Raw genomic sequence first — 14,551 nt, 5'->3', positions numbered from 1 at the left:
ATTTAGAGTATCTGCATCCTTTTCTTTTTACTAATGCTAAAAAAGGAACGGAACATGACTTTCACATTTAAAGACTAAATTTTAGTGCACAATACAAATTTAAACAGTAGGTTCGCGAGTGCGTGCTAAAATCACGGGTTTTACCATCTAAAAATTAAATTTAGAAATGTCACACAGCTTCTGTCCTTTTCATATTACAATAGTAAGAAGAGGGTGCGAATACTCTAAAATTAGGTTGTGCTTAGAATCGGTGCCATTGCCGCGTCGCAGGTGGGGCATTGACCCTAGTTTTGCACGCTATACTAAATCACCAAAACTATAAAATGAGGTAAATGGTTATTGGTATTAGGTTGTGTTTAGGTACTATAACAATTAACACTAAGTTTTTGCTAGCGTTCTGGTTACACCAAATTCAAAGAAATATATTACAGTCGCCTAACCTTTGTTACACTAATCTATTATTCAAATTGTATGGAGCCTACATAGAATTAGGAGCCCAATACTGAAATTTATATTGTATACCAGATATTAAACCCGCAAATATGACTAATAATCTAAATTCTAGGCTACCTAGTCACGCTATATTGCTGAATAAAGAACGACTTAATTCAGGCAGAGGTTTTTTCATAGAAATGAGGTTTTTTTCATATAAAGTGCTTGGAATGGTAATATTGTTGAGAATTTTATTCGCCGGCAAAGGTGTTAAATTTTTGCTATAGAGAATCAACCACCTATAGAAATAGCTCGCTTTATGTTAACTGGACCAGAGTATGCCGTATTAAAGTATATTTAAGTTCATATTTTTGATCTAACTTAAAAAGATAGGTACATATATTTGATAACCAATATCAATTTTGCTGAGTCTGAAAGCTCATTGAGTCTGTCTGTTACTTTGCTTCTTCTACAAATCTCCAAATTTTTGATTTGATCTTTTTTCCTTTGTTTTAATAATTATGTATGAAACGCTTTAAGTTATACCATTTTAAGTTTAAAGTTTCTTTTTCTACACTTATCTGTAAACTGAGCGACGTAAAATTGTCATGATAGTTGTCACATAGAGCTAAAATGGCGAGTGAGATCTCAAAATGTACACACTATATTTGGCTTGTCCTTTCAAAACAAGTCTTGTTAATTCTATTCGGAAACTATATAATAAGTAGATATTTACATCACCACTACAACCGTTCACACATAAGGTCGATTTGAAAGTGTCCTTATTTTCGATAATACGTCACACTAATTAGCTAAATTGAAAAAAAAAAATGTATTATCACACTAATATATGCCCGGGTGGGAATCGAACCTGTGAGCTCCAATCTATACTGCGGCAAGAAAGCGACTGTACACCCGCTGCGCTGCGACCAGTTACTTTAATGCTAATAAAATCTTTAAGGCTTACTGCAATCTCATATCAACACTCACCGGTAAACTTAGCTTGTCCCTTCAAAGTGACGGTCTCTATAGTGGATACATCGCTCCGACCCTTGGCGTTGACGGCGTACAGGTCGATCCTGTAAGTGACGCCCGGTGGAAGACCACGAACTTCGAAGTAAGGGGGCGTCCGATTCGTAGACACGTTGTAGCGTACCTGGGAAGTGATACCTCACGAGTAGATATATAGACCAGCCCCCCTAGCATGGGCAGGAGACAAAAAATTTATCCCCCAATTATATCCACCGACGAGGGATAAAATTTACTTGTCCACCTCTCAAAGCACGACAACAGGGGAGAGGAGAAGTTTATCCCTAATTCGGGGACAATTTTATCCTCGACATTAGACGTGGGTTTAAGTTTATTCTCATAGAACTTAAAAAATCAAAACATGTCTCGCGGTACCTGTTGGGTTTAGGTTATGTTTGGGTTGTGTTTGGGTTATGTTTGGGTTGTGTTTGTGTTATGTTTGGGTTGTGTTTGGGTTATGTTTGGAATATGGTTGGGAACCCCAACATAAACCCAACATAGGTCCCAAATACCAATTACCATTAACCCAATAAAGGTAAAGCAAAAGATCCAAAAACCGAAAAGTCCCCCGTTTTATTCACTGTGGATAATTATATCCACCCGTGAGCCCATGCTCGGAGAGTGGATAAAGCTGTCGGAGGGGATAAAGATTTTATCCTTTCCCCGGGGAGAAAATTATATCCCCGCCCATGCTAACCCTGCAGAGGGGAAGCTTCATACTAGCGGCTGGCTGTAGGTTCACTCACTCTAGTGCAGCTCACACACACCACGACGTGTCACGGACGCTCCGTTTGCCGCCAAACTAGGCGCACCGAGCGTCCGTGGCACGTCGTGGTGTGCGTGAGCTAATGTGAAGCTTCCCCTCTGTAATACTGTGTATTCGTTTGCAAAAAACGATGTTATCCATACTAATATTATAAATGGGAAAGTGTGTTGGTCTATCTCTCTATCTGTCTGACTGTCTGCTAGCTTTTTTTTTTAATTTATTTATCACCAACAACTTCCATACATAAAAGACCGCACATTTAAATACATACAATAAACAATATGGTTGTCAATTACTTTACAAAACTTTACTTATAAACTAACATGCACTAAGTTAACAGATTAAGAGTACAGTGGCGCTACCGCGGTTGTTTGACAGCTACAATGTCACGATCGCAATCATCTCTGATTGGTTAATGCTCGCTCACTATTGGCCACAATGCATTGTTGCAACAAGAATCGCCCAAATTCAGCCAATCAGAACAATTGAGATTGTAATAATGATTGATGCAGGTTTTAGACAATCGCCCTACAGATTAACTTAATAACAGACAGACTTAATAACGTACAGAATAACTTGACAGATTAACAGCTTTTCACCGACCAACAGTTTTTGATGAAATTTCGAACAGAGTTAGCTGACATCCCCGGGAAGGACATAGGCTACTTTTTATCCCGAAAAATTAAAGACTTCCCACGGGGTTTAAAAAAACCTAAATACATACGTACGAAGTCACAGGCATCAGCTAGTCAGTACCCTTATTATAAATAATTGCGAAAGTTTGTTGGTTTGTCCTTCAATCACGTCGCAACGGTTCAACGAATTGACGTGGTTTTTTAAATGGGTATAGATTAAGATCTGGAGAGTGACATAGTCTACTTTTTATCCCGGAAAATCAAAGAGTTCAAACGGGGTTTTTAAAAAGCTTAATTCCACGCGTACGAAGTCGCGGGCATCAGCTAGTATAATATCATAAGTAGATAATCTGTGATGGTACTTCCTATAGTAGAGTCATGGTATATATCATAAGTGGCGCAAATTGACCTACATGGAAAAAAACATTTTATTTTATACTAGCTTATGCTCGCGACTTCGTCCGCGTGGACTACACAAATAGGGGTTTGAACCCCTATTTCACCCCCTTAGGGGTTGAATTTTCAAAAATCCTTTCTTAGCGGATGCCTATAATAGCAATCTGCATGCCAAATTTCAGCGCGATCCGTCCAGTAGTTTGAGCTGTGCGTTGATAGATCAGTCAGTCAGTCACCTTTTCCTTTTATATATTTAGACTAGCTTATTCCCGCGACTTCGAACCTTTTATCGAAATCCTTTCTAAGCGGATGCCTACGTCATAATAACTGCATGCAAAATTTCAGCCGTCCGTCTAATGGTTTGAGCTGTGCGTTGATAGATCAGTAAGTCAGTCAGTCTGTCAGCCAGATTTTCTTTTTATATATTCTTTAGATAAGAAAAATCGTGATATTTACCTTGAGCGAAGGCAATTCCAGTAACTCCATCAGGAAGGTCTGTGGGAGTCCTCCATCGAAGTTCTCGACGCATTCAACGTATAATGAGTCCAGACTTTGATTCGCCACTGTGCAGTTTTGTAGGTGAAATGGACGACCTATGGAAAAAAATATTATGTAACTCATCTGAAAATGCGTTTTGAAAAATAAACTCGTCTCTCGTGGCTTTTACAACTCTTTAACAATGAAAATACCTAGAAAAATTTATCAGAAAAAGGCGGGATTTTTACGTAGGCATTCGCTAAGAAAGGATTTTTGAAAATTCAATCCCTAAAGGGCCAAAACAGGGGTTTGACGGACGAAGTCGCGGGCATAAGCTAGTTTATAATAATGGTTTTTGTTTTATTCACAAAACTATCTTAAAATGAAAGTAGTTTTTCAAGACAACATTATGTCAATAAAGAAAATTCTTTGTATGTTTCTATACTTAATTAGGGCGCCCGTTCCTTTCACTAAATAAAAAAAATCCATACGAAGACCTTCCATTGTGCCTTTGCAAAGAATGTGAGGAAATACACCCTTTTCACATGTATCCCGATTCCCGGTATAAAGGTCTAAAACATCCCGGGAAAATTCTAAATCCGGGTAATCCGTGCCGGGGAAGTGTGTCCTAAGCTCCTTACCAGTCCGCGTATAAAGAAAGATTTGCCCAGCTGTGCGATATTAACACGGTTTTTCCTCGTTCCGTTTAAAAGTTTACGATTGATTAACTTAGGAATGAAAGGGATAGCAGAGAGTTGTCGTTTTACTAGAGCAAGCATGGTACGCATAATTATCTTAAAGTAGTTGGGTATTTGACTCCAATTTTTTTATTACTTTATTATAAGCTAGGATAAAAATAATGACGTAAACTGAAAAAACTAATTAAATCGATCAAATAACAAAAACTTTATAAGCATTTAAATATTTCTGATTAGACAGAGATAGCGATATAGCATTTTGACGTCACACCTTACTAATGCCATAGTAGCTTTGTGCGGTTTCATACAAATTTTCGTTTTGCGAGAAATTGATAGAAGACCCTCCCACTCCAAAATTAAAATGCCAACAAAGATTTACAAAGTCTTTAAAAAAGATTTACAAAGTTTATAAAATCTTTGTTGGATTTTAATAAGTTTTTCAGCGTACGTCATTATTTTTATCCTAGTCTAAATATATAATAATAATATAATAATAATAATAAAAATATATTTATTTAAGAAAAAATATTTACAGGTTACACAAATTCAGGTATAATCATAAACTCGAAGATTGAGTTTTTCCGTATACCGAAGCCGTTAACATTAGGTATCTACACGTCACACATATCTTATTAAAAGCTAAATAACAATACTTATAACTAACAACATTGAACCAAATGTAGGATATTTTAAAAACGCAATTATAAAAATATAAAAGGAAAAGGTGACTGACTGACTGACTGACTGACTGAATGACTGACTGACTGACTGACTGACTGACTGACTGACTGATCTATCAACGCACAGCTCAAACTACTGGACGGATCGTGCTGAAATTTGGCATGCAGATAGCTATTATAACGTAGGCATCCGCTAAGAAAGGATTTTTGAAAATTCAACTCTGGAGGGGGTGAAATAGGGGTTCGAAATTTTGTGTAGCCCACGTGGACGAAGTCGCGAGCATAAGCTAGTTAATAATAAAGTTATAATATTTATCAAATTCAAAAGTAGGAAAATACCCAATTAAGGGGTACTTGATCAGTATTCAGTCTCGCTGTTTTCTTTCAGTTTACTCAGTGCTGTAATTTTATTACTCTGTATATCAATAATATCACTGTCTTCATCATTTTTATGAAGCGACTCTTTTGTTATTGTAACCATAGTAAAAGAGATAGAGATAGGTTTCCCTGGAACTGTTTATTGCTTCCAATGTTTGAAACCTGATGTTCCATGGTTTATTAACTCAATGCCCACTAAAGAGTCTTACATCTAAAATATTTACTACCTAGACACTGGCTAAATGACAATGGGATCATCCGAATCCTATACAAAACTTAATTACAGACGCAAGCATACAGGGTGTAATCAGAACGCTGGCAAAAAACGAAGACTACTGATGATTACTGATGATATGATACCACAAAAAAACGTGAAAAAAATATAAAAAATCCTATAATTTTGTAGAAGTTTACGATAAGTATATTGCAAATAAAACATGTTGTTTTATTTGCAATATATCGTAAACTTTTACAAAATTATAGGATTTTTTAATTTTTTTTCAAGTTCGTTGGAACGTTACGTAAGAAGGCCATTCGGAGTCAATGCTGCATCGTAGGCGGGGCATTGACCCGAGTTTTGGACGCTATACATTGCGGGTTTGAAAAATACTAAATCACTAAAACTACAAAATGAGACAAATAGTTATTGGTATTGGATTGTGTTAAGGTAGTATAACAATAACGCTCAGTTTTACTGAAATCTTACCCGCAGCCACCAACTGGAATAAGCACGGCACCTTCTGTTGTCCCACCGCATTCTCGCCGAAGCATGCCAGCGTGCCGTACTCCATGTCAGTAGTAGGAGTGTAGTTCAACGTAGACGTGTGCCCGTGACTGCTGTACAATCTACAAATCAAGAAAAACATTCAAATGTCTAAATAATTTCAATAATCAGTACCCTTATTATAAATGCGAAAGTGTGTTTGCTTGTTGTGTGGTAACTCATGTATGAGTATCTAATTATGGTGTGTAAATATCGGCTCGATAATCTCACTTGCCACGTCTTCACTGTGCGGTGGTCTGAGCTCTACTGCCTGCCTCAGACCTCATGTAGTCAGTCGTTTTCCTTTTCCATGCACACAGCGTGGGGTGTAGACACGAGATGACAATAGTGTCTTGAATGTATTATATGTGTTGGTATGTATGTAAGTTTGTATGACAGGCAAATAATACATACAAACTTACAAGATGTAGCATACAGTGCTACATCTTGGTTTGCTGGTTCATTGGTTTGTCCTTTAATCACGTCGCATCGGAGCAACCGATTGACATGATTTTTTGCTCGGGTATAGTCAAAGACCTGGAGAGTGACATAGGCTACTTTTTATTTCATTTGGAAAACCAACAGCTAAAATTAATATTGATAATCTTAAAACTAAGAAGAACTAACTAGAAGTCCGGAAAATCAAAGGGTTCCCAAGGGTTTTTTAAAAGCATAAATCCACGTAAAGTCGCGGGCATCAGCTAGTATAAAATAAACAAAATCTTACCTCGGGGGTATTTCAGTCTGTTCCCCTGAGTTGTTGAAGGTCCAGTGGAAGGAGACCAGAGCGGGGTTGGCATCCACTGAACAGTGCAACGATACGGTTTCGTGTTTGAGAGCGCCGAACAGCTCGTTGTCTCTTCTTTCTGAGCATACTGGAGCATCTGGAACAATCATCATCATGATCAACCCATCGCCGGCTCACTACTGAGCATATATTTATAGACTAGCGCTTAATAATAATAATATATTGATTAAAGCGCACTTAATTCCGAAAAGTTAGAGGTGCATGCATAATGCCCATATCGAACCTGGGACTTCTTCATTAGGCTCACGTTTATCACCGATTATTATGTAAGTACTTACAGGAGAAGAAAAAGGTTATATTTCAAAAAGCGTCCACGTCAGCAAGGATTATTAGGAATGTTTTGTACGTATTTGAGCAACGAAGGTAGAATGTCAATTACATAAGGTCGTAAATCTAACAACTGACAAACGCAAGCAAAGTTGTGAAGGCGGCTGAATAGTGACTCGATCTCAATTTACATTTCATTAAAACTTGCCAACCTATATAGACGGGATCATATTTTTCTTCTGTTAAAATTCACAACTTTGTAGAAGAAATCGTTATTATAAAGTGAGATCGCGCGATCGCAGTTTTAATAGAAGGGCGAAAGTTTCCCGATGAAACAACAGTGAACTATCGAGCTGAGATTGATAACTTAGAACTTGTTTATATTCTGAAGTTACGACGGGGTTTTGATCTTCAGGTATTTTTAACGAGAGTTCATTAATACAAACGGTATCAGCAGTTCTAACAATAGGGTATTGGACTAAATAAAAGAATGACGTAATTTTTTTTGTATAGCGGTAGTTTATGGTATGGGGCTAGATTCTAGATTTCATTATTTAAAAGAATAATTAAAAAATAATGTGTTTTATTCATTTTTAGCGTTCCGTACCTCAAAAGGAAAAACGGAACCCTTATAAGATCACTTTGTTGTCTGTCTGTCTGTCTATCTGTCGGTCTGTCAAGAAACCTACTAAAATTCATAATTGTACGTCAACGGGTACTTCCCGTTGACGTACAAATATGAAATTTTGCAGGTAGGTAGGTCTTATAGCAGACTTAAGGGGAAAAATCTAAAAACTGTGAATTTGTGGTTGCATCACACAAAAAAAATTAAATTGTGGTCATGAACTAAAAGTTAGTATTTTCAATTTTTGTAGTTAGATGACTATATCAAGTGGGGTATCATATGAAAGGGCTTTCTAAAACCTGTGCATTCTAAAACCAATTTTTATTTATGTTTATGCATCATAGTTTTGTGCAAAATGTCTAAAAAATACGACTGTAATACGAAACCCTCGTTGTGCGAGCCTAACTCGCATTTGGCCTGTTTTTTAAATAATTAGTTATTACCGTCTTTTTTAGTATTTCTTTGTGATGTAACGGTTTTCGGATTTTTCCTTTACTTGTGCTATAAAACGTCGCTACCTGGCAAATTTTAGGATTCTAGATTGACAGGAAGAACCCTATAGGTTTTGATTCCCTTGACGAGTCTTGACAGACACGACAAACAGACAGCGAAGTGATCCTATAAGGGTTCCCTTTTTTCTCTGAATATACGGAACCCTAAAAATCAAATCAAACAACAGCTGAGCGGAATAAAAACAAGAATCCAATTACAATTCATATAATCCAATCACAGTTCGGTATTAGTAATAAAACTGTTATTTTGGACTTTGTATTTGCCTCGTCCGTAATAACGCCGAATGTAAAGGCAAACGGCTGAAGGGACTCAATATCATGGTCTTAGAGCCAGCGCGTACCAGACCTTTATTATTTTATAAAATCTGAAAGTTTATCTGCGTATTGCCCCCAACAAAGGGAGGAACGATCAGCGACTATATGAGGTTTGGATAAAGGGGTAAAAAAGGTTGACCCGCCAGACTTAAGACATCTAGACTGTCATATTATATGCCACATGCACGTCTGTCTCACTTCCCAGTCACATGCCAAGTGTGTGGAAGGGGATACTGCAGCGTATAGGAGCAAGACGACAATAGTTGATACATTATAGTTGCCATGATACTAATTGTCTGGCAATGGATGACATGATTTCGAATACTATTCCGAAGATATAAAAAAAATTGAGTTTATACTTCGACGTAAGATTTTTTACACCTTTATAAACTTCATAGTCGCTGATTATTCCACCTTTGTTGGGGATAATACGCAGAGAAACTGTCAGCTTTTATAAAATAACGAAGATGTGGCACGCGCTAGCTCTTAGTCCATAAAGGCAGACGGGTGAAGGGACTCGGAATATCAGGGATCCTCTCGATTTTGGATTTAATACCGTCCGTCGTCGGTGGCATATTACAAAAGTCAATGGGGAAATTCATTTTGGATTGAAACGTTAAGCTCATTTCACATTACGGAATATAAAAGAGTTTGCGCTGGGCTCTTCTCAGACCTGGGCGCGTTTGGAACCCTCGTAGCTTTAGTTTTAAGTACGTATTAATTATCACCACTATATCATCTTACAATTCAAAATTTTGACCATCAGTAAGCGTAAAATTTTACCTATTCTGAATAAATAGTTTGAAAAATTATATTTTACTTCAGTCAATATTGGTGTTCCCAACATTCGTACAGTTTTCTTTCTTTCTTCTTTCTTTCTTTCAATTTTTAGGGATGGTTTGATGATGATGATGAAGCTTAACTACTAAAGAATTTTCTGTAGAAAAATACAAGAATACCTAACTTTATTTTCAATTGCAAAACGATTCTTTCAGCCATAATGCAAAAAAATGTGTGAAATAACAATTCTCAATTGGGTGATAATAAAAATTTTATTCATAGTTATTTCAATAGCTGCAATTCGGATACTGAATACGAGTATGATTCGTAATATCGATTCGCACAAGATGGCGCCTGTTCATAATATTTCGCAATAATCGTTTTAGGTCGCTCCCCCTAAGGGTGCTGTAAAATTTTACAACCGATATATCTGGGACGCTAAAAGCTGGTAATATAAAGCTCTCTGAGGAAGATCAGGGGACCCAAACAATTCCCACTGAATGTGGATTGAGATATTTGCATATCCGTCCCAAAATGTTGTTTATTCAAGTACAAGTATACTACGGAATTTTAGTATTTATCCACATAGGTACTTTTTGATTTTTAAAGCTGCAAGGGCATTCATTGTTTGACGGATTTTCATAAATAGGAATAGAATGTCTCAGTTATCATCATCGTTGCCCGATAGACGTCCACTGCTGGACATAGGTCTCTTGTATGGACTTCCACATGCCACGGTCTTGCGCCATTGCCACTTCAGCTTCGCAATCCGTTGAGCTATGTCGGTTACTCTAGTTCTCCTACGGATCTCTTCATTTCTGATTTTATCACATAGAGAAACTCCATGCGTAGCTCTCTCCATCGCCCGCTGAGTGACTCTGAGCTTTCTTATGAGGCCCATAGTTAGCGACCATGTCTCGGATCCATATGTCATCACTGGCAACACACACGCACTGTTCGAATACTTTGGTCTTCAAGCACTGAGGAATTTTGGACAAGAAGACATCTCGAAGCTTCCTGAACGCTGCCCAACCGAGTTGGATTCGGCGGCTGACCTCTTTCTCGAAATCGAACCTCATAAGAAAGCTCGAATATCTCAATAGGAAGATTTTAATACTTGTATTTGTACATTATATAAATTTTGGGGGTTCCCCATACTTAGAACTGAAACTCAAATATATTTTTTTCATCAAACTCATACGTGTGGGATGGGATATCTATAGATAGGTCTTCAAAAATGATGTTCAAGTTTCTAATATCATTTTTTTCTAAACTGAATTGGCGCAAGAGACACTTCCAAAGTGGTAAAATTCCCCCCCCCCCCCTGTAACTTCTAAAATAAGAGAATGATAAAACTAAATTATTTATATACTTGTATTTGTTTAATACTTGCTTTAAGTAATTGGTCCGTACGGAAAGCGCACGGCGTAGCGTTGACAGTAGACAAACGACATCAAACGAGTGGCAGAAATTAGCTTCATTCAGGAGACGCATGACCGTACAAGAGACCAATGTGCAGCAGTGGACGTCTATCGTTGATAATAACGGTGATGATGAAAACGAACATGTCAAGACAGATCCAACCAGCTCAAACATGACGGAGTTGTGATTGGTAATTGAAGATCACCTCCTGGCTCCATCATGAGACCCTAGACATCATCCTCTAGGTGTATAGTACTTGTCAAAACAAATCCAACAAATCCAAACACTACGGAGTTATGTTGAGAAATTGAGGAGTTCTTATGGTCACCTTCTGGCTCCATCGTGACACCCACAGAGCAGAAACGAAGAGGAGTTGGCCTAAGCAACTGTGCACTGTGATTTTCAACTAGGTCCTGACGTCATCACTGTGGGCGGGGCCTTAGTTAGTATGCTGTCTGCGTTCGTCAGGTTCACATATATTGAGACTCGTATTATCGGTGTGTTTTCGCGTTTTTAAGAACAAAAGGATGAAGTGTTGTGTTTTATCGTGTCAAAGTTATTCAGACAGACGTTCTGATGCTATGAATGGTATAACATTTCATTTGTAAGTAATTTTATACGTAATTTCTACACTTATTGACATCTAGTGTGAGATAGCTGAACTATGTAGTGACATCAATATATCGATGTTAGGTCGCTAAGCGAGTAGTTTTGCTACTAACCCGCAGATGGAAAATTGAGAAGTGGGCGGCGTTCCACAACCCCTCACCCCGCAAAATGTCACTCGATATTTCATAGGGAAATCTTAATACAACATCTCCTCTTTGTTTCTGCTCTATGGTGACACCACTCCATCTCTAAATATTTAAAAGGAAAAGCTGACTGACTCATATGTCAACACACAGCTAAAACTACTGGACGTATCGGGTTGAACTTTGGCATGCAGATAGCTATTATGACGTAGACATCCGTTTAGAAAGGATTTCGGAAAATTCAACCCCTAAGGGGGTAAAATAAGGGTTCGAAATTTGTGTAGTCGACGCGGACGAAGTCGCGGGCATAAGCTAGTGTTGCCATATTATTATCGCACTGTCATCGAAGTTACGTATGTGTTCAAACAGCTCAATCGATTGGGGGATGGTCTAAAATATTGTTGTAAGATTTGACCTGATAAATTCTAATACGGCAAGTTAAATAAAGGCTTTGACGACCTCCCTGGCGCAGTGGTGAGCGCTGTGGTCTTAATAGTGGAAGGTCCCGGGTTCGATTCCTGGCAGGGGTTTGGAATTTTATAATTTCTAAATTTCTGGTCTGGTCTGGTGGGAGGCTTCGGCCGTGGCTAGTTACCACCCTACCGGCAAAGCCGTGCCGCCAAGCGATTTAGCGTTCCGGTACGATGCCGTGTAGAAACCAAAGGGGTATGGGTTTAATAAAAACTGCCATACCCCTTCCAGGTTAGCCCGCTACCATCTTAGACTGCATCATCACTTACCACCAGGTGAGATTGCAGTCAAGGACTAACTTGTATCTGAATAAATAAATAAATAAAAATAAAGGCTTGTAGCTTATTTAAATTATGAGCAAGCACTTCGCTGCAATCAGATTTGCTGGCAAGTAATAATGCAGCCTAAGATAGAGCACGCTTGACTATAAAACAGCATTTCTATTTTAGTAGGTAGCTTAGTCTATAACTAAAGCGAATTAGCCAAAGATTGGAAAGCTATTTATTTACCAGAGCATCTGGCTGCGCTAGTCAAGCGAAGTACTGAATGCATAGGAATAATCTCACAATGGCCGCCTTTTGTTGGAGGCTCGCCAATGGCGGAATTACACGTCCGTGGTGCTGCACTTGCCTATTATACGTGTATAACTGTATAAATGACACCCGTGCTGATATACTTTACAACTATACTTATATACTTACTTTATAAAAAAATAAAAAACTGTTTTAGAATGTACAGGTAAAGCCCTTTCATACAATACCCCACTTGGTATATTAATCTTACTTTGAAAGTTGAAAATACTATATTTGTTCCTGAATACATTTTAATTTTTTTTTTCAGAATGTAACCACATATTCACGGTTTTCGGACTTTTCCCCTAAAGTGACAAGACCTACAGACCTACCTGCTGAATTTCGTGGTTCTAGGTCAACGGGAAGAACCCTCTAGGTTTCTTGACAGACAGACAGACAACAAAGTGATCCTATAAGGTTCCTTTTTTCTTTTGAAATATCTCTCTCTCTCCGGTCGTTCCTTCATTGCTGAAGATCGTGGTCCTGGCAAACTTCCCTCGAATGGCTTATCTGTTTCCACCGGCTTCTGTTGGTGGCCATTTTCACTATGTGATAAAATCCACACCTGCTGGATCCCTTTAACTGGTCTGACCACCTAGTTGGTGAGCGGCCTCTCGCTCTTTTGCCCTCCGTGCCAGTCACTATTAGCTTTTGAGGTACGGAACCTTAAAAACTAAATCCACGCGGATGAATTTGTGGGCATTATCTAGTAAAACTATGTACTTACATCGTACTAGCAGAGAGACGGGGTTGCTAGTCCCTTTGCCTTCACTGTTTGCTGCCATGCACGTGTAGTCGCCAGCGGCGGCCCTGGTGACGCTCTGCAGCACCAGGCTCTGGGCGCTGAGGATGACGCCCGCCGCTTCGTTGTGGAAGATCTCTGTGTTCTGGACAAAGCAGAAACCAATGTTAAGATCTATACTATACAAGTAAAAGTCATTATATAAAAATAGAAAACGACGACTTCGAAAAACGAACTAAAAAGTAAAATTTTCCACACAAATCTAACGCTAAGCCTTTGATTCGTCATGTCTGTCTGTCTGTCTGTCTGTGTGTATGTCACAGCCACTTTTTTCCGAAACTATAAGAGCTATACCGTTGAAACTTGGTAAGTAGATGTATTCTGCGAACCGCATTAATATTTTTACACAAAATTAGAAAAAAAACAAAAAATTTTTGGGTTCCCCATACTTAGAACTGAATACAATTTTTTTTTCATCAAACCCATATGTGTGGGGTATTGATGAATAGGTCTTCAAAAATGATATTGAGGTTTCCAATATCATTTTTTTCTAAACTGAATAGTTTGTGCGTGAGACTCTTCCAAAGTGGTAAAACGTGTGCCTCCCCCCTGTAACTTCTAAAATAAGAGAGTGATAAAACTAAAAAAATATATGATGCATGCATGAAAACTTCCACCGAAAATTGGTTTGAACGAGATCTAGTAAGTAGTTTTTGATTTATCGTGCAAAATGTCGATAAAATACGATTGTACTACGGAACCCTCAGTGCGCGAGTCTGATTCGCACTTGGCCAGTTTTTTTTATAATATTCATATACCAGTTAGCCCTTGACTGCAATCTCACCTGGTGGTAAGTGACGCTGCAGTCTAATATGAAAGCGGGCTAACCTGGAAGGGGAATAGCAGTTTTTATGAAACTTTCTTTGGTTTCCGCACGGCATCGTACCGGAACCGGTTTGTTCTACACGATGCCTTAGAGCTTATATTTTGACTTTGCTCAGAATTACGTTTTAGTTAAAATGAGACAAATT

General features: G+C 38.2%; 1 protein-coding gene across 1 annotated transcript in view; it reads right to left on the bottom strand.

The window, feature by feature from the left end:
* The window catches only part of LOC117990490 (neural cell adhesion molecule 2-like), a 231,435-nt gene that overhangs the window by 21,368 nt on the left and 195,516 nt on the right, over positions 1-14,551 (bottom strand). Inside the window, exons 9-13 of the mRNA XM_034977940.2 lie at positions 13,506-13,665; positions 6,982-7,138; positions 6,198-6,337; positions 3,715-3,851; positions 1,423-1,588 (exon numbers count right to left, since the gene is read on the bottom strand). Of these exons, the coding sequence (XP_034833831.1) occupies positions 1,423-1,588; positions 3,715-3,851; positions 6,198-6,337; positions 6,982-7,138; positions 13,506-13,665 (760 nt within the window). The remainder of the gene's footprint in view (positions 1-1,422; positions 1,589-3,714; positions 3,852-6,197; positions 6,338-6,981; positions 7,139-13,505; positions 13,666-14,551) is intronic.

Source organism: Maniola hyperantus, chromosome 18, assembly GCF_902806685.2.
Source record: "Maniola hyperantus chromosome 18, iAphHyp1.2, whole genome shotgun sequence".
NCBI classification, from domain to species: Eukaryota; Metazoa; Arthropoda; class Insecta; order Lepidoptera; family Nymphalidae; genus Maniola; species Maniola hyperantus.
Note: the sequence above shows the minus strand (reverse complement) of the source record. Positions and strands in the feature narration are given on the sequence as shown.